This window comes from Mus musculus, chromosome 19, assembly GCF_000001635.26.
Source record: "Mus musculus strain C57BL/6J chromosome 19, GRCm38.p6 C57BL/6J".
NCBI lineage: Eukaryota > Metazoa > Chordata > Mammalia > Rodentia > Muridae > Mus > Mus musculus.
In genome coordinates this window covers 47,007,274-47,027,210 of record NC_000085.6, presented here as the reverse complement: position 1 = coordinate 47,027,210, position 19,937 = coordinate 47,007,274, and the positions used below count along the sequence as shown (strand labels likewise).

The window sequence follows — 19,937 nt, the reverse complement described above, 5'->3', positions numbered from 1 at the left end:
GCTCGAGAGCTGGAAGAATTGGCTCAGTGGGCAAAGTGCTTTCTACACAAGTAGGAGGACCCAAATTTGGATCCTGAACACCCATGGGGGGTGCAGGGGAGAGAAGCCAGGTATGTATTATGTATCGGCAGGGAGCTCGCTGGCTGGCTAATGTAGCTGCATAAAAAAAGAATCAAGAGGGAAGACTAGGGGAAAACGTGTCATGGACCTCTGGCCTCCACACATGAATGCACACATGCTGCATGCATCTGAGGATGTAAGGGCCTCTGGTGTCCTGGGGATCACTACTCTCTCTGCCAGCAGGCTTTCCCTCCATCACGTGAACTCATGTTTTGCCCTGTTGTTAGCAGGTTGCTGTCTCTTGCTCCTGTCTCTTCTCTGCTTATGTTTCTGAACGTTGTCCATGTTACCTCTTGCTCTGATTTTTCTTTTTTTTTTTTTTAAGATTTATTTATGTACTCTATCTGCATGTACACCTGTGTGCCAGAAGAGGGCACCGGATCCCATTACAGATGGTTGTTAGCCACCATGTGGTTGCTGGGAATTGAACTTGGGACCAGGCAGTGCTTTTAACTGCTGAGCCATTTCTCCAGCCCCACTCTTGCTCCAATTAATCATTGATCTAATTTCTATAAGATCCTCTGTTTTTGTTGTTTTCAAGACAGCGTTTCATGTAAGACAGGCTAGCTTTGAACCTGCCTCATAGCTGAGGATTATTTTGGACCTTTGGATCTTCCTGCCATCACCTCCCACATGCTGGGATTATGGTGTGCTTCACTATTCCTAGGTGGGATTATAGGCATGCTCCATTATCCCTGGTTTACACTGATTTAACACAATGCCTCTTGTATTCCATGCAAGCACTCTTTGTTTGTTTGTTTTTTGTTTTTCGAGACAGGGTTTCTCTGTGTAGCCCTGGCTGTCCTGGAACTCACTTTGTAGACCAGGCTGGCCTCGAACTCAGAAATCCGCCTGCGTCTGCCTCCCGAGTGCTGGGATGAAAGGCGCCCGGCATACCACACAAGCACTCTTAGAGACAAATTTGTGTGTGTGTGTGTGTGTGTGTTTGTGCATACCACACAAGCACTCTTAGAGACAAATTTGTGTGTGTGTGTGTGTGTGTGTTTGTGTGCATGTCCAAAAGGCAACACTGGGTGTTATCTATCAATATCCACCTTTTTGTTGGAGGCAGCATCTCCCAATGGTTTGTAGCTCACTAAGTAGTTAGGTTGGCTAGCTAGTGGTTCCCCAGAGATTCATACCAGACTCAGTCCCCCAAGTCCAGGGGTCACAAGTGTACATTGCATAGTCTGGGCAGTTAAAAAATGGTTGCAATTCCCTGATACCATTTACCAGCTTCTCAGTCATCCAGGGCTTCTCCTCATGAAACAGGGTTTCTGTTTTTATCCCTGGCTGTCCTGGAACTCACTTTATAGACCAGGCTGGCCTCAATCTCAGAAATGCACCCGCCTCTGCCTCTGGAATGCTGGCACTAAAGGCGTGTGCCATCAATGCCCAGCTTCTTATTTTAAATCTAGGATTCTGGGGTCAAACTCCAGTCCTCATGCTTGCAAGGGAAATCCTTTGACCAACCATGCTCTCTCCCAGCTGTCTTCTCTTGTTTTTGAGATAGTGTATCAGCATGCAGCCTCGGCTGGCCTCAAATCTACAATTTTCCGTCAGCTTCCTGAGCAGTGGAATTACAGGCATTTCCCACTGTGCACAACGTGTAAGATGCAGGCGACATCCTTTCTGGGTCCAGGTGATTGGTGACAACTCATCAAAAACAAAAAGTAAAAAAAGTAATCAGGGCCACGCAACCTGACAAACAAAATGGCCACTTTCCCCAGGGAGCTGATAGAGACCACAGAGCACGAGTCACGTAGGATTAATGACTTTTAATTTCTTAGATTACTAATGTCTTACAGTAAGGGTAGAGGGAGAGAGGGATGGGTCAGGAAAAGCAAAGTGTCTTTTCGGTTCCTTGAGCTATTGAAGCACGTGCTAGAATGTGAGTTCAACAGATGCGTCATGTCCTTGGCAGCACAGAGCTTGCGATGGAGTGGGCGGGGACAGGACAGACAGTTCCAGAGCTCTGGTGGAAGTGAGCAGAGACAGGGCAAAGCCTGATTTGGCACATGAGGCAGACTGGTCGTGTGGATGCCGCAGTTGGGTGCAGAAAGAGCTGACTTTCCAGCCTGCCTCCGTGAGGTGGGAGAAGTGTGTATACCCCTCCTGGATCCTGAATGTTTCTGCCTTTCCTTTGGGGGAGGGACACCCACCAACTGAAGCAATGTAACCCTGTTGGGGAAAGACTCTGAAGAAAAGTTTGTTTCTTTTTTCTTTCTTTCTTTAATATCTGCTGGTGGTGTTGATTGACCAGATGTGGCTTTTTTTTGTGTGTTTTTTCACTTTTGGGTGGTAGCATTGTGTCTGGTGATAAAATGTCCTATACATAGCATACTTAAAAAAGCAAGGCCTCTTGAGGACCTATCCTAATGGGAAGGGGACTATGTAGATTCTAGGGCAAGGGTACGAGAAAGCGAATTCTACGCCACTACATGGAACCCAACACAGAGGAGACCTTGTTCTTCCCCTTCAGAGAGTACTCTTCCTCTATTTACACTACGAGGTCTAAGGTCAGCGCTAAAGCACAGCGCAGGGTAATTATCACCGTGCTTCTACAGTTAAAGTGAAATGCTACATCATTTAAGGTATTTTTTCCCCTCTAATTAAGTGGATCTGGACAACCTGAAAGCCTAAAGCCTAGAGATCCCTTTTATGTTTATTTATTTATTTATTTTTAGGAAAATCCTTAAAACTAATCACTGCCGTTATCATTAATCTTTTTCTTTTTTTTTTTTTTAAAGCTACAGATGTGAAAGGACATGAAATGGGCAGGGGTGAGTTACACAAATCACAGGGATGGCCAGCATGCAGCTAATTTTACCCACAGAGTGAAGAAGAGCTAGCTAAAGGGCATACGTTCTATGCGTGGCTAGAAGGGGATGCTACACTAAACTCTGTTCCTTCCTCTTGGGTGCGAGAAAGGAATTATGGGATTGAAGAGTGGAAGGCATGTGCCCATGAGAGACGTGTGTGGTGACTCGGCTCTATCGGAGGGGGCTGGGGAGCGGTGTCTGGAGCACTAGCTTGTCCTCTGCAGTGATTGTATGCTTTTAGGCATCTACAGTAAGGTTCTATGGCTGGGGCCTGGCGGGGTCCAGTGGATAAACATAGGTTTCCGTTTCAGCTCCCAGTGAGGGATGAGCAGATTTAGCACCTTCATTTGCACTTCCTCTGCACCTGAGTCACCTGTCACCAGGAAGCCTGAACTGTGGGTGAGAAAGCTGTGTTCTTGGAGAACTCCTCCTCTGCTCCAGGACTGCAGCTTGCGCCCGTCTACAGTGGCCTTCCTACTGGAGAACGTAAGGGGTCGGTACAATGACGCTGAAGCCTTGCAGACATTCTATAGCGGTGGTGGGTGTGGTTCAGGAGTGTGCCGTGAATGAGCCAAGTGCATTCCCTCCCAGGCATCGACTTTTTCTCAAGCAGCGGCATTACATTTTTTGGCTTGAACTGGTACTTTCTTCTGTAGCCGACTTTCCAGTTTTCTTCGTAGATATTACCGCTTCCCCCAGTGTCTCTTCGAAACCTTCCCCTACCTTGGATGTTTTCTTACTGACTTCCTTAGAGGCCTCTTCCTCCTCCTCTTCTTCCTCCTTTTTCAGGGACAGCCCGGCAGAGGAGACTTTGGAGGCTGTAGAGCTAAGGATTCTGGGAGGGAGCAAATAACTGGGATTGGGCAGTGGATTCAGCCCCGAGATGCTTAACCCGCCGGTGCTAAACCGCGTCTCTTCACCTTCCAGGAGCTTCCTGCAAATTCAACAGAGAGAAGCTCTCAGAAATCTGGTTCCAGGTTTTGTTCCAAGGACTTAACCCTTGAGTCCTCTCTCTTTCATTTTAGAGACTCCAAAGGACACTGCAATTTCCTCACGAGACTGAGACCAGTAATGCTGCACTGCGCTGGAGATTAGTGTGCACATGGAGGGGTTCTCTCACTCTCCTCACATCAGTGTTGTTCAAAGTGTTGTCAAAGGAAGCCTACCCCATTCACAGACTGATTTCCTGCAGGAAAACATACAACCCTCCCTTGGCCACATTACACACCCATCTTTGGCAATTAGAATCTACAAAGCTCTGGAGAGAAGTAATTTCCCTAATTAACACCTTAACTGTAAAGGGGAAGGAAGTGAGGTGAGAAGACACAGAGGAGAGAGAGAGCAGCCACCTGGTGCAGCCCACAGTTGAGATCTGTGCCTTTCTTAGATATGGTGACAAACCCGTTAAGGGATACCACCTCAGACACTCCACTCAGCCTAAATCAGACAGCACCAGAGCAGAGTGGCCCCCTAATCTCGTCTCTCGTATTAACTCTGGTAGGGTTTTTGTTGTTGCTTGTTGCTTTGTTCTTTGATTTTTGGAGATAGGACCGCACATAGCCCAGGCTGGCCTTCGTATGTAGCTGAGGCTGGCCTTTAACTCATCACTGTCTTACCTCCACTTGGAATTATAGGTATGCACCACCATGTCTGGCTCATAACTCTAATAGTTTTAAATCATTCTTTTATTTTTTTATTTAAGATTCATTTTGTTTATTTTATGTATATGAGTACACCGTTGCTCTCTTCAGACACACCAGAAGAGGGCATCGGATCCCATTACAGATGGTTGTGAGCCACCATGTGGTTGCTGGGAATTGAACTCAGGACCTCTGGAAGAGAGCAGTCGGTGCTCTTAACCACTGAGTCATCTCTCCAGCCTCTTAATCATCATTTTAAGTAAAAGCTAACTTAAAATACTATTAAATACTGTGGGGGTCTTCTTTTGAAGTAGGTGGTATACAGAGTGAGAGTGAGAAAGAGGGGAAAAGTGTGTTGGCTCCTGCAGCACATAAGCAAACACTGGACTGATAGAGAGAAGTAGCAAGGGCCGGCATAAGGATGGCGTGCCCGTTCCTGAAGTCTTCCCTATTAAGATGTCCACACTCACCTGAGGGTGAGTCGGAGGGAGGGCTGCTACTTTCTCACCTGTATTTAATTAGTTTGTTTCTTAATTAATTAATTAATCAACTACATATCAGGACAGTATCCTCCCTCACTGGTCAGAAACGGACCACCTGGAATCACTGACATAGACCTCTGTCCCCAGGTGATACGTGATTTGCTAGGGTAAACACGCGCCCTTGTGTACCTGTAAGCTGCGATCTCAATGTCAAGGGCCATTTTGACATTGAGCAAGTCCTGGTATTCCCGAAGGTGGCGTGCCATCTCGCTTTTTGTGTTCCTCAGGTCACTTTCCAGCTGCCCAATGCTGTCCTGGAAAGTACGTATTCAAAACACTTAGGCCAAAGTAGCAGACACTCATTGACATCTGTACAAAGCAGGGATTTCAACCCCGATTACACACTCAAACCACGTAAGAACGGATAGAGTACTTACAATCTGTGTCCAGCCTGGGTTCTGGTTCGTTCACTCTGGGGTAGAGACTCGTTGGCAATTACATTTTTACTCTTAAAGACTCATGGGAAACGTAGATGCTGAGGGTTGGGAACTCCTACCAAGGGACACATGGGTTCATGGATACCTCCTTCTTTGCTTTTTTTTTTTTAAGTATTTTTAATTATGTATGTGTGTATGGATCAGGGACTCTCCAAGTCCACAAGAGGATGTCTGCTCTCTTGGAGCTGTGGTTACAGATGGTTGTGAGCTACCATGTGGATGCTGGGAATCAATCTCAGGTCCTCTGGAAGAGCAACCAGGGCTCTGAGCCACTGAGTCATCTCTCCAGACCCAAGTTTTAAACAATGCTTATTTATCACCTCTTTCTTGCCTATTTTGTTGGTTTTTGAGGTAGCATTTCTCTCTGTAGCCCTGGACAGCCTAGAACTTAATATGTAGACCAGGCTGCCCTTGAGCTCACAGACATCTGCCTGCCTCTGCCTCCCAACTGCTGGGATTAAAGGTTATGTGCTGCCATTCCAGTGTTTCAAAGCCTGTTAAGAGATAATGAGTTCTAAAATGTGCTAAATAAGTTAGTTGAACATCGTGGCACATAGGAAGGACCCAATAAATGTGAAGAGCTTTTATTACTGTGAATAACATATGCGACTCCACCAATAGCTCCTTAGGCCAATGAATATCATATCCATTATTAGTGCATAACAAAAACTTTAAAATGATATAGTTTTAAATTATATATAGGTTGGGGCTGGAGAGATGGCTCAGCAGTTAAGAACACTCACTGGCTGCTTTCCCAGAGGATCTGGTTCAATTCCCAGCACCCACATGGCAGCTCACAGCTGTTAGTGAGCTCGGTTTCAGGAGACCCAACACCCTTACTCAAACATACATGTAGACAAAACACCAATGCACATAAGATAAAGTTCTTAAAAATAGAGAAAACAAAAATATTTTTAAAATGATGTAGTACACACGTGTTTATATGTCTCTGTGTGTGAGAATAGGTACCCAGAAGGAAGGGATACTCTGGGGCTGGAGCCCCAGGCAGTACGAGCCACCTGATGTGGGTCCTCCATGAGAGCGGCACGGACTTAACTACTGAGCCATCTCTGCTACCCTATATACAATAAAAAGTCAATGTTGGATAGGAGATTGCATAATCCTCAAAACACAAGATTTAAAAAAATTGACCACCTGGAATGTCTTATATTTATTTATTTGTTTGTTTGTTTATGTGTGTGGGCATGAGTGTGTCAGAAGAGACATGCGGAAGCCAGAGGTGAGTTCTGGGGATACGTGTGGTGTATGGTTTGGTATCGGCCCAGGTTGTCCCGGTTGGCGGTGAGTGACATTGAGCGATCTTTCAAACATCCCTCAAAGTGATAATTTTGAATAAAGCCTTTTAAAGCGGCAAATACCACTTATCATTGGACATTAAACAAAACACAGTCTTTCTCAGCAATCAAGGGTCATGAAAACGATGTTGTTCTTCTCTAATTTCATGTCTGTCATCTTTTAGATATATTCAGGTGTCTCTTTCTACCCTAAATGGCTCTGAAGAGCAGTGTTTGTCTTCCTGTTGTAGTTTATTGCTTCTCTTGGTCCTGAAAAGTGGCCCTGCCACCACCTCACTGAGGCAGCCTCCCCTCCTCACCCTCTCCTCATGGCTCTGCAGGCTGGAAACCCAATTAAAAAACCATTTCTTGAGAATCATGTTAAGAATGCTCAGGCTGAGGGTGTCCGCGGGGTCAGTTTCCCAGTGTGTAGTTTAGAGGTAGCCATTTCGTCTCAGCAGGTTAATTTGATCATTTATTAGAAACTACTTTTATTTCACAGCTGCTTGCAGATCGTGAGGCCGCTGGGGACTCTAGCTTTAGATGGGCGAGTTTCTTGCGCCCCTAAGTTACGCATTTCACGTGGCTCCTTTACGGATCACAGTTGGGAAAAAAGTGTAACCCGGCCCCTTCCAGAAGGAGCTGACTCAACTGCTGACCACCGATGGCCTACTATGCTCTGGTCTCTTTGTCTGTACGCTCCACTCCTCCCTGTCTTGCTGCCCTTCACAAGGCCTGACAAAGATGGCCTCCTCCAGTGGGAAATGTGAGCAGAGCCCGGCAGCCTGCCTGCCCCCTCCCCCAACCATGCAGCTGCTGCTAGCGGAGCCTGGAGACCTGGAGCGAGGAGGCACTCCCTGCTCCAGCTGGGGTCTGTCCTGGAGCATCTGGCCCAGGGCAGAAGGAGGCAGGCTGGGAAGACAGAAGAGCAGGGCTGCACCAGCATCTGCAGTGAAGAGAAGGAAAAACAGTGTGCCCGTTCCTTACTGCAGGGGAGTCAGGGGGAGTCCTCAGCCCTCAGCCAGACAAGCAGGAGCGCGGGCCACACAGAACTACTGCTATGTATAATCAGCTAGACTGGAGAGAGGTTTTACTGGATGGTCACCCACAAGAGCCACATGTCCTTGTTTTCAGTCCTATGTTTGCTTTATCCTTGACCCTCTAAAATCACCCTCTAAAATCGTACTCCCCTAGAAAATGCGGTCTAGGTCAGTACACCCCACGGCCAGTCTGAGAACAAATGGTGGAGCACTTTCACAAAAATGCACATTCCTGGCAGGTGTGGTGGGGCAAGCCTATAGAGCAGACTTGAAGGGCCAAGACAGGGGCGTTCCAAATTCAATCCCAGATCAGGCTCCACAGGGAAACCCTGTCTCACAAAATAGAATGAAAAGCATATTCCTGGTCCTACCTAAGAAATACTGAATCCATTTCTTCAGGGGAAAAAAAATCTCTCTTTTTAAAAAGCTGCTCCTTTGGTCTTGGTATGCCATGGAATTTAGATCAGTGGTTTAAATTTATTCCTGTAAAGAAGCTATTGTAATGGCCCAGGTGACAATAATAGGGTAAGATAGGATGGGGGAGGGGTGGGGTAGGGACCAGATGGAAAAGCTTTTAAAAAAATGAGATTGTCTTTTCCTCCCTTGCCACCCTAATTTCAGAAATGGATCTATCAAGCTATAGATTTATATGTAGCCACTGCCATCTCCCATGGGCCAGACCCTTCCTGCTATTTAATTAGGCTGGGCTCCAATCTCATATTGGAGAAGAGGGCAGACTTGGCTTTTACCTCCCTGGAGAACATTATCCAGCAGTGATCTTGACTGTTCAGCAAGGTCTTTCATGGAAAGCTCTGGCTTTCTAAGACGCCCACAACACAGGTCTGAAAGCCAGTTCTCTCTGAGTCTGTCTCTGCACGGCTTTAGTAACAACTGAAATTCTAACCCAGTGTCCCAGCTATGTAGGGACCAGAGAGTGTCCTTTGCCAGAAAGGAAAGCCTTGTTTTTCCATGCAAAGTGCCTGCCTTTGGCCGGACACAACAACCCTAGTCCTTCCTATTGTGTGCTTACTGTGTTACCTTGAATTAGTCTTTGTCCTTTTGAAAGTATACCAAGTGTTCTGTCTTCAAATAGGCTATTAGCTCCCTGGGGCAGGGAAAATGACTTTGACGGGCACTTTCTTTGTCTTTGAGAGGACTGAATGATTGTAAAAGAAAGATGTGCCCACTTCGAGCCTCTGAACCATTAGGAAGGAACACCTCCCATTACTACTGCAGTGGAAGGGGGGGCTGGGTAACAAGGCAAGAAGACAATGGCTTCACAGTGAGAAGGCTTTTCACCTCTAGTGTTAAGATTGCTAGGAAACAACCAGGAGAGGCAGGCCTTAGTGTTTGCAGGTCTAAGTGTGAGCCCCACCCCAGCAGCGGTCCCTAGGGGTAGGAAATAGCTTTGTGCTGTCTGGCCTCCTCCTCCACTCCCTCAGCAGGCCCTCTGAGGCTTCCAAGGCTGATGGGGAACATGGAGCTGCAGAGCCTGCAGTTACTCCTGCCTCTTGTTTCCTGCAGACTGTGTCTAGACACCCCTACTATTTCCTAGCACCGAAAGCTTGTATTTTAGAGCAAATAAGCCAGAGTGTAAGAGAGCCACAGGAGAGTGCAGCAAAGCCCAATTCAGCTGTTTGGGGTGGGTTAGTTACACGTTTTGCAGAAATACTAGTCCTGAGGAATACCTAATTCAACATTTGCACTAAGTGTGATTAATTCAGATCATCCAGGGCCTAGGACACATACTGAAAAGCTCAACGTACAGATTTTGTAGCAAAACTGGAATATTTATTTGAATAAGACTGTAATATCAGACTAACGAGAGACATCTCAAATAAGACTTTTCCCTTTATGAAAGGGAGCCATTCATAATGGACAGTAAATACCTGCACATCAATAAATTCTCTTGCTTCTGACAAAACGGTACTTTGAAATATGCCATTTCTAGGTTCTATTCTTATTAATGTTCCTTAAACACATTGATTTCATCAAATGTAAAATTCAACCCTAGCTAGAATAAATTATTTCTGAATTATTATATCCCAAAGAGCTTTTATTGTTCATTGTACTTAAACCACCTAATTTTGTGTGTGTGTGTGTTTTTTTCTACATTTTTCATTTGTCCTGTCTTCTGTCTCTGAGCCTTTTGTATTCACAAGCTAGCATGTTCAATGTAGTGAAACTGAGGACACAGTGGCCTTTGTTGTGACGAAAGAGCCAATCATTACCTTCACAGAGCTTACAGGGCAGGGAAAGGTGAAACACAAAAGTCACCTATAACAAAGAAACCATCTCTGTAACTCGCCATGTGCCCATAAGCTGAAAAAGATGTCAAGGTAACAGAGGTTTTCAAGTGAGACCTCACAGCCTTCGAGCCGATTAAAAGGTTTTTGTTAACTGCAAAGCTATCCTTGGAGGCAAAAATTGAAGCTATCTACAAGATGAGCTTTGAGTTCATTTAGCCAAGATTGATTGTGTTACATCAAAAAAAAAAAAAAAAAAAAAAAAAAAAAAAAAAAAGAAGCAGTTAATTGCATTGAGGCCTAGACTTCCTAACTGGGACAATTTGGAAACATAATGAAGCAGGAGACATTTCTGCGTTGGGAGGAACAGGAGATCAGCACCTCGGACAGCGCCCTGACCGGTCTCAAGCTGAACGGGCTCAAAGCTTGTTTAGTAGATGGACAAGGAAACTGCGCGTGTGTCTCGCGGGTTTCGTGTGTGTGTGTGTGTGTGTGTGTGTGTGTGTGTGTGTGTGTGTGTGTGTGTGTGTGCGCCCGCGCGCGCAAGGGTGGGGCAAGGCAGTTGTCATTAGCTTAAATATGCTACATCCCACTCCTTTTTTAGAGCAAAACTCAAGAAAGTGAGCCTTCTTCCCAATCCTAAAGCGGACGATACTCTGTAAATATCAATTCTCAGTAAGACTCAGAAAAGACTTCTCAAAGTCAACTAAACAAACCAGATTCTTAAGTACCCGCCCACAGAAGCCATGACCTGCGCCCTCTGGGGACACTTTGGGTCGGCACTGTTCTGTTAGTGTGTCTGTACTCTTGGTGACAGGAAGGCATGGTTACTTTTTTTTTTTTTTTTGACTCCTAGAAAGATTAAAGACTCCTTTGTTAGAAGAGTTCAGACAAGCGACTGGGGGTGGGGTTGTGGCTCCGTGTTACTGCATATGCCTAGTATATGCATGAAGACTTGGGCTCTGTGCCTCAAACTCCCCCACCCTCCAAAATAGAGGGCGAAGACATCAAGGGCTTGAAGAGCTAGCTTCCAGGCACATACAGTCCACATTTGCGGCTGCATGCGTGAGACTTCGTGGTTTTTTTTTTAATTTGTTTGTTTGTTTGTTGACTGACGCCTCTAGTCAACGCTCCCCTCTCTCCCCTTTCCCTCCCGTGGTTTCCTAGGGCACCAGTTTACAGGGAGTGAAGCTATCTCTGTACGGAAAAGGACAGGGCACTCTTTCCTATGCAGCATCCCAGCCCTTACCTGGTAGCCGGCCACCTCAGCGCTGTGCCGCTCCTCCAGTTCCAAGATCTGCCTCTCCAGGGACTCATTGGCTCCGCGCAGACCCTCTATCTCAATGGTACGTGCCTGGAGCTGGCGCCGGTACTCGTGGATCTCCTCTCGGCTGGCTCGGATGGCTTCGGTGCTGCGCGCAGCCTGCTCGTTTAGGTTGGCGAACTTGGACTTGTACCACTCCTCGGCGGACTGCAGGTTCTTAGCGGCCAGGGACTCATACTGCGCGCGGATCTCCCTCAGCGCCGAAGTCAGGTCTGGTTTAGCCACGGCCACGTCCACCTCGGCGGCGGCTTGCGAAGACGCCTGCAACGTGGCCAGGAGCTCGGCCACCTCCTCGTCGTGGACCTGGCGCACGAAAGCCAGCTCGTCCAGCAGCGACTCCACCTTCTTCTCCAGATCCAGGCGGGCCAGGGTGGCGCCGTCCACGTCGCGCTGCTGCGCCTTCAGGGCGCGCTCGGCGCCTTCGCGCCCGCGGCTCTCCTCCTCGCAGCGCGCCCGCAGTCGCTGCACCTCCTCGGCCAGCCCATCGCGCTCCAGCAGGGCCTGCGCGCGCGCCGAGCTCGCCTCCTCCAGCTGCGCGCGCAGCTCGCGCAGCTCGCGCTGGAAGAGCTCGCCGACGCGCGACGGCTCGGCGTGGCGCTGGCGCAGCGCGGCCAGCTCGGCCTCGAGCGCACGGTTCTGCGTCTCCAGCTGGTGCACCTTCTCGATGAACACGGCGAAGCGGTCGTTGAGGCCCTGCAGCTGCTCCTTCTCGTTAGTGCGGATGATCTTGTACTCGTTGGTGCGCGCCGCCGCCTGGCTCAGGTCCAGCCCGTCGGAGGCCGGCAGGCGGCGGTAGGCCAGGCCCAGGCCGAGGGACGAGGCCGAGGAGCAGGCGGCCGTGGAGGCCACATTGCTGCGGGACAGCGACTGCGAGCGGAAGCTGCCCGAGCCTCCCGGCCCGGACAGGCGCGCGGAGAGGCGCGAGCTGTCCCCGAACACCTTGCGGTAGGAGGAGGCGGAGCACAAATAGTGCTCCGATCCGAAGCTCATGGTGCCGGGGTCGGGGCCGGGTGCGCGGCTGCGGCGGGACCTGGCGAGGACGCGAAGGTGCGGCAAGGCTGGGTGCGGCGGGGCGGTGTGCGGGGCTTTTAAGGCGCGGGGTTGGGGCGACGCGCTAGGGGTGGAGCTTCATCTTCAGATCGAGCGGGGAGAGGAAGGGGGGCCTGCGGGGGCGGGGGAGCGCAGTGCCACCGCAGCTGCGCGCCACCGTCCTGGGCCGTCCCTGTCCGCTGCGCCTGTACCCCAAGAATCTGCCTTGGGAATGACCGGAGGGGAGGGAGTGCCCAAACAACCTTGGCTTCCCGGCCGAGCGCTCTCAGCTCTTTGATGGCGTTAGAGCCTGTCCTTTTTTTTCTGCTCTTATCCCCCACGGAGAGGAGGTTTTTCTGAAAGGTGTCCTCTATTCTCATCCGCATCCCAGAGTTCCCAAGGGTAAGGCCCTGTTCCTCTCCACTCTTTACAGGGGGAGCGGGCAACCCCCTCTTTATCTCCTGGCTTAGGCGGCTCCTGGTTCTCTTCGGAGAAAGTGGGACCACTTCAGAGAGCATCCCTCAGTTCCGCCACCACAGGAGATAGGATTCGCAGAAAGAGTGAGATTCTCGGGGACATTGGTGACGAACAAGAGGCTGATTTTTTTTTTCCCCAAGGGTGCAAAGGGTTACCGGGAGGAAAGCGGTCTGTCCTGGAAAGGACAAAGCGTTGAGAATTAGCAGGATTCACCTCTAGACCTCCAGTCACCGTGCGTGCCAGGACCGCAGGCTGCTAGAAAGGCTGCAGGCTTTGGTTTAAACAAACAAAAAGCCCCAAACCAACAACAAAACACATTAGATTTTAAAACGTTTCAAAACTGGATTTCTAGTCAGGAGGTTTCATCTAAACAGAAACTGGATTGATTTTGATCTTTTAATGCCCAGCCCCTGCTACTCTTGAAAGCAGAAGGTTTAGGATGACTGCGGTGGGCGAGTGCCTTTGTTTAAGTGCGTTGTTCCTCAGGGCTCCCAGCACTTCAGAGTCACCCCTCTTACCCCGGTTTTTGTTTTTTTGTTTTTGTTTTTATCTGTCTGGCCCTGCAAGCGTTTGACAATCCATTCTGAATTGGACGGGAGCACCATTTTCTGTGGGGATTAGTCTTTGGACCAAAGACTCATTTCCAGGAGTGAGGCAGAGGAGCAGGGCTGACAGAATTGGCCGTCCTCGCCACACCCGGTTAGGATGGAGTGGGAGCCTGAACGATAGATGGATCTAGTTTACCTTCTATCCTGTGGCACAACTCCAGGAAATGTGAAGCCCTTTGCTTTCTAGTTCCGAATTCCAAACTTACATTTGTTTGTTTTGAAACAAGGCTCCCATTCTGTGCCCCTAGTAGCTAAGTTGGTTTTGCTCTCAGTCTAAGCTGGCCTTGAGCTCCTGGCAATCCTCCTGCCTCTGCCTCCCACATGCAGCAGTCACCAGTGTGGCCCACCATAGCTGGCCCTTATCACCTTTTATGATCTTGGGGTTCTAGAACAAGTTTTGTTTCACTTCATGAAGGGATGTATTACTTGGACAGGACTCTGAAAGTAAGAGAAAAGTCATTTTATGGAACATATCCCCTGGCTTTGTGTCACAGCTGCCCTGTCTCCTTACCATTTACCAAAAACCCGAGCTAAAAACCATGCTGGTTTTTTTCGGGCTCTGTAAGACTCGGATGCTGGAAGACACCAGTGGTGGTGAGGAATTACTGCCTGGCAGTCATGGTGGAGTGCTTGAGTGTGGTTTTGTCTTTCTTCTGGCCGGTTTTCAAGATGGCTGTCATTCCTGGCCCAAGGCCACCAGGAAGCAACGGCATACATTCTTTCCAACACGGAATTTCTCTTAGTTTCACGAGACTCTTGTCATCTTTTGTAGCCAGAATAGGGCTCAGTAGGCTTCAGAGAATTTTGGTCAATAGCAGATGACCGGGGTTATATTTGAAGATCATTGAACTGAGAGGTGATGGGTGTGCATCTCGACCCTCCCTTGCTTACCGTGTAAGAGTGACAGCACCACAGCGCCTCTCGTGGTGGCGGAAGGCCGAGATGGCGCACCTGATTGTGCTGTTCATTCTGCTTCTGGATAAGGATATCTCTGCCATCTCTGGAACTCATACACATTTGCCTCCCAAGTGCTGGGGTTAAAGGAGTGTGAAACCATACCTGGCTGAAATACAATTTTTTTTTGTTTTTTTTTTTGTTTTTGAGGCAGGGTTTCTCTGTGGAGCCCTGGCTGTCCTGGATGGAACTCACTCTGTAGACCAGGCTGGCCTCGAACTAAGAAATCTGCCTGCCTCTGCCTCCTGAGTGCTGGGATTAAAGGTGTGTGCCACCATGCCCAGTGTGAAGATCTATGTATTTATTATATGTAAGTACACCGTAGCTGTCTTCAGACACTCCAGAAGAGGGAGTCGGATCTCCTTACGGATGGGGTTGTGAGCCACCATGTGGTTGCTGGGATTTGAACTCAGGAACTTCGGAAGAGCAGTCGGGTGCTCTTACCTACTGAGCCGTTTTGGCCTTTGAACTACTGATCCTCCTGCTTCCTGGAAAGTGCTGGAGTCACGGGGGTATGCCTCCATCCCCAGTTTATACAGCTGGGGCACCCGAGGCCTCAAGCAGGCTGAACAGACATTCTACCAACACAGATACACTCCCAGCCTCTTTAAAGAAAATTTTAAACATAACATACAAGTAACGGGGTTCATTATGGTGTTTCCTCCACCCCACACTAATTCTTTTAGATAGTGTGTTGCTATGTATCCTAGACTAGCCTTGAGCTCTCTGTATTCCTTCTGCCTCAGCCTCTAATTTTCTTTTTAATTTCTATGTATTTGGGTGTGTATGTGTATATACATGTGTGTATGCATGTACCATGGCACATCCATGAAGGTTGGAGGACAACTTTGAGAAGCTGGTGTCTCCTGCCCCTTGCTAAGGCAGGATCTCTCTCTTCCTATTGCTTAAGTCAGGCTGCTAGTCCACAAACTTCAGAGTAATTCTCCTGTCTCCCAACTCCTGTAAGAGTGGTGGAATTACAGGTGTGTATGTGTCTGAGTGTGTGTGTGTATGTTAATGTGTGTGTCAGCGTGTGTGAGTGTGGGGTGTATATGTGTGTGTGTGTGAGTGTGGGGTGTGTGTGTGTGTGTGAGTGTGGGGTGTATGTGTGTGTGTGAGTGTGGGGTGTGTGTGTGTGTGAGTGTGGGGTGTATGTGTGTGTGTGTGTGTGAGTGTGGGGTGTGTGAGAGTGTGTGTGTGAGGGTGGGGTATGTGTGTGTGAGTGTGGGGGGGGTGTGTGTGTTTGAGACAAAGTCTTATCATGCTATCCTGGTTAGCCCAGAATTCACTATGTAGATCAGGCAGCCCTCAAACTCACAGAGATCTCGTTTCTGGCTCAGAGCGCTGGGATTACAGGTGTGTGACACACCTAGCCCAGCTGCATCCAGTTTTTAGTGTGGTTCCAGGGATTGAAGCTGGGTTTTAGACTTGCAAGGCTAACCACTTTACCAACTAAGCCATCTCCGTGGCCTTTCCTCGGGACACTTTAACACATATATGTCATTATATGTAGATCTTATTCATCCAGTTGTTGGTACTGTTAAGACTCAGATGTTGTTACCTCCATGAAGCCTTCCTTGGTATGTACAATTTAAAATGTTCTGTCCCGCCCATGAACTCTCCTCTTCCCCTTCTCCATCTGTACAGCCTTTGCAGTGCTAACTTGACTCAGAATTACGTTTCATCTGCTGTGATTATTCTAACGCTGATTAAGGGCTCCTTACGCCCATTCTACGTCTACCTTCCCCCCAACCCCCTGAATGTATCACACTGTCAAATTGTGTAATGAAAAAAAAAGTAGAACTGCTTGTGAAAGCTTTTGGCCTGACACCAAGAATGCGATGCAGAAAGAAAAAAAATCAATAAATTTGATTTCATCAAAATTAAAAGCCTTTTGCTCTCTATAAAAGCCTGTGTTAGAAAACTGAAAAGACAAGCTGTAGACTGGGAGGAAATATTTACAAGTCACAGGAAGGGCTATGTATCTAGGATTTATGAAGCGCTCTTCAAACATAGCAGGAAGAAAACATGTTCCAAATACAAAGTAGAAACAAGTCCTGAACCGATTTTTTTTTTTTCCTGAGACAGGGTTTCTCTGTGTAGCCCTGGCTGTCCTGAAACTCACTCTGTAGACCTGTAGGCTGGCCTCGAACTCAGAAATCCGCCTGCCTCTGCCTCTGCCTCCCAAGCACTGGGATTAAAGGTGTGCGCCGCCACTGCCCGGCTTGAACAGATATTCTTACCAAAGGGAATATACTAGTGGCCAGTGGGCACACGGAAATAGGTTCTCCACTGCGAGCTCATAGGAAAATGCAAAGTAAACCAGGAGTGATGTAACGTTCCATACCTACCACAGAGGATAGAACACTCAGAACAGGTGGGACCCCAAGATGGTACCGCTACTCCAGAGGGACGCCTTGGTGGTTAGCCTAGAAAAATGAACCTCCTTCACATCCAAATGTCAACAGATGTTCATAACAGCTGTATTTATAATAGGCTAACACAGGAAACAGCCTGTGATACAAAGTTTCCAGATATGACTGGAAACACAGATTTCAGTACAGCCGTATGTATTACCTAGGATTGACAAGAATGTACTTTACAGCCTGGGTGAGTCAGGCACCTGCCAGTGATACCACCAGGCAGGAGACTGAAAAAGGTCTTGAGTTCAAGGCCAATCTGGCTAAAAGGCAAGTCCCAGGTTTCCGTGGGCTGTAGATTGTGACTCTGTTTCCGAAACAACCTGACAGAGACTTGAGTGAATTACAAGGACATTTTGTTGAGTGAAAAAAAAAAAAAAAAAAAAAAAAAAAACAAGCCTCAAAATAGTATAGATGTTGATATTCCATTTCCATTATAGTCTGGAAGTGTTAAGTTAATAATTGACAGGGTTAGGGCTCAGCAGGGTTGTACTGTTAGGTGATGTGAGGGAGTGTTTCTATATGTGATGATAGTTCTGTTACTTAGAAGATTATACATGGAAATGAGAGAGGGGAGGGGAGAGAGAGCGCGAGCTTTCCAAATAAGGTCTGTAGCTGAGTTAGAATACTCCCGTCTTCCTGCATTTGATGGTGTAGTGTGTTATGTAAGTTTTCATGGGGAGCCTGGCAATCAGTCCGTGGCAACTTCCTGTGCTATTTTCGAAACCTCTTGTAAGCCTTAAACTATTTCAAAGTAAGACGTATATAAATGTAGGGAAATGTTCTTATAAGGTACGTGTTGGAGTATTGAGGGTTTGAGTCATGGAACTTTTGTCACTTTCAGATGTTTGGCAAAAATAGTACACAGACACACACACACACACAGACACACACACACACACACACACACACACACACATACACACACATGCATATATGCATACACATGTGCATGTACAGAAGCCCGTAGAGGAGGAAGAGAAGTAACATACAGTTAGTGGTTGGTGTATTTAGTGCAGGGGTGCACATATGTTTATTGTGAAAAAGCTAACTCTTCTCAGGATTTAATTTGTTTTTCAAGGTAAGTTCAGAAAATTGGTTAATATATACATAGATAGGCAAGGGGATAAAGTAGACAAAAGGCAAGTACCATCCAAACCTGGGATTGATCCAGCAAGTTTCAGTGTGACCGCGTCTGGTCATGGGGTAATTGTAAGCTCCTCTGCCACTGCTGTCTACCCAACAATAGGAAAGCCTGCCTATTCTGGAATAACAGCAAGATGGGAGCTCACAGTAGCATTAGACCAGCTTACAGAGACGTTGTGTGTCTTGATGCATTTGGAGTCATCTGGTGTAGGTACTGAGCTCTGGCGCTGTTGTTCTTGGGAGTAGTTTAATTTACAAAATAAATATTGCCTTGTAACGTACTATTTATTATACTGTACACACACACACACACACACGACTCATGTCAAAGTTAAGGAGATCATGATTCAGCCTCCCAAATGCTGGGATTAGATTCATGCACCACCATGCCAGCCTTATACGTTTTTCTTCATTTTGTGAAGTATAGACATTTTCTTGGGACATAAATCTTTTTACTTACTGTATAAATTGTTGGATTATTTATACACACACACATATACATATACATATACATATACATATACATATACATATAGATGTATGAAGTGGAAACTTGAGGGTTCTTTGGAAAGTCATTTGGATGGTGTTTTGCTGGGGCAAACACATGAAGGAACGTTTTGATAAAGTGGACACAGGTAGGAAAGGCTGAGGCAGGAAAGGCTGAGGCAGACTTGTAAAAGAACATTTCGCTGAAGCTGACACAGGAGAGAGGATGTTCTGCTAAAGCAAGCACGCGAGAGGACACGTGATGAAAGAGTCTTTGCTAACAACATACATGTATTGGTCCGCCTTACACTGCGTAGTTGAGCTGCATGTGTTGGGATTCCATAGAGACGCACCAGAACCTTCTGGTGGTGTGCTGCGGTTTGTTGCCGATTCCAAAGACTCCGGCTAATTGGATGCACGTGCTAATTGGATGTAAGTGGAAGACATGTGATGTTTGGAGAGTATAAATAGGACTCTGATGGACAGTGATGGAGGCTGAGCTTGGCTTGCTGGTACAGCTAGCTGTGCAACACTTGTGGCTCTCATGTCTTCGCTGATCTTCATTTCCTCTTCCATCTCTCCTGATGATTCCAGCTGAGGCTGAGGCCTGACTGGCTCTGCTAGGCTTTGTTACCGCTTTTGCTAATGCAACTCTTCCAAACTGGACTGCTGGTGTATCTATGAAGTATTTGCGAGTGGATCGAGCTGCTGCTGCTAACCTGTGAACTGAGCTGCAGATTTCCAGACAACACAGACAGGAGTTTCTCCAAAGAACCTTTCTAAACAGGTCCACTTCCCCTGTACTTTTTCTTTCTCACTACCTCTGGTGAGTGGTGGGCTAGAAGGGAGGTTAAAGCATTTAAGAACCATCATTAAAAATCAGATTTGAAAAAAGTTAAAGTTCCATATATATGCTTTCATTTGTTGATTCTCTTGTTGGTCTTCAGTGGCATCTCTAGGTTCTTCTGTTTTAGTTTTGCTTTTTCCTGTTAAGAACACTCTAGTTGGGAGTCTTTTGGATAACTCACTTGATGGTAATAGTGCATCAGTTTTGCTCACAAATTTGTGTTTCTACAGTTGTGTTGTTTGATGTGTAGCTTTTTCACATACATAATTACTTCATGCTTTTTTAATTTCTTGTTAACCATTATTATTTTTTGAGATAAAAAATATTTATGTGTATTTAACCTGCATGCTTGCCTAGTGCCCATGGAGGCCAGAAGAGGGCATTGGATCCTCTGGAATTGGAGTTATGGACAGTTGTGAGCTGCCATGTGGCTGCTGGGAATTGAGCCTGGGTCCTCTGGAAGAGCAGTCAGTGCTCTTAACCACTAAGCCATCTCTCCAAGCC

At 47.3% G+C, this 19,937-nt stretch overlaps 2 protein-coding genes across 10 annotated transcripts in view; one reads left to right on the top strand and one right to left on the bottom strand.

Annotated features, from left to right (window-relative positions):
* Positions 1-1,883: 1,883 nt before the first annotated feature.
* Ina (internexin neuronal intermediate filament protein, alpha) lies at positions 1,884-12,530 on the bottom strand. Its single transcript, NM_146100.5, has 3 exons — positions 11,392-12,530; positions 5,254-5,378; positions 1,884-3,876 (listed from the first exon to the last, which is right to left on the bottom strand). Exons 1-3 carry the CDS (start codon positions 12,454-12,456, stop codon positions 3,561-3,563), a joined length of 1,506 nt encoding a protein of 501 aa, NP_666212.3. The 5' UTR covers positions 12,457-12,530; the 3' UTR covers positions 1,884-3,560.
* Positions 12,037-19,937, top strand: part of Nt5c2 (5'-nucleotidase, cytosolic II) — a 129,785-nt gene continuing 121,884 nt past the window's right edge. For 7 of the 9 annotated variants that reach the window (NR_165063.1, NR_165065.1, NR_165059.1 and 4 more), the window contains exon 1: positions 12,037-12,513. Coding sequence is in view for 1 of the 9 variants with exons in the window: in NM_001164363.2 (NP_001157835.1) it covers positions 12,455-12,513 (59 nt within the window). In the remaining 8 variants the exon portion in view is untranslated. The remainder of the gene's footprint in view (positions 12,514-19,937) is intronic. The other 2 variants (NR_165064.1, NM_001377066.1) reach the window with 1 other exon arrangement.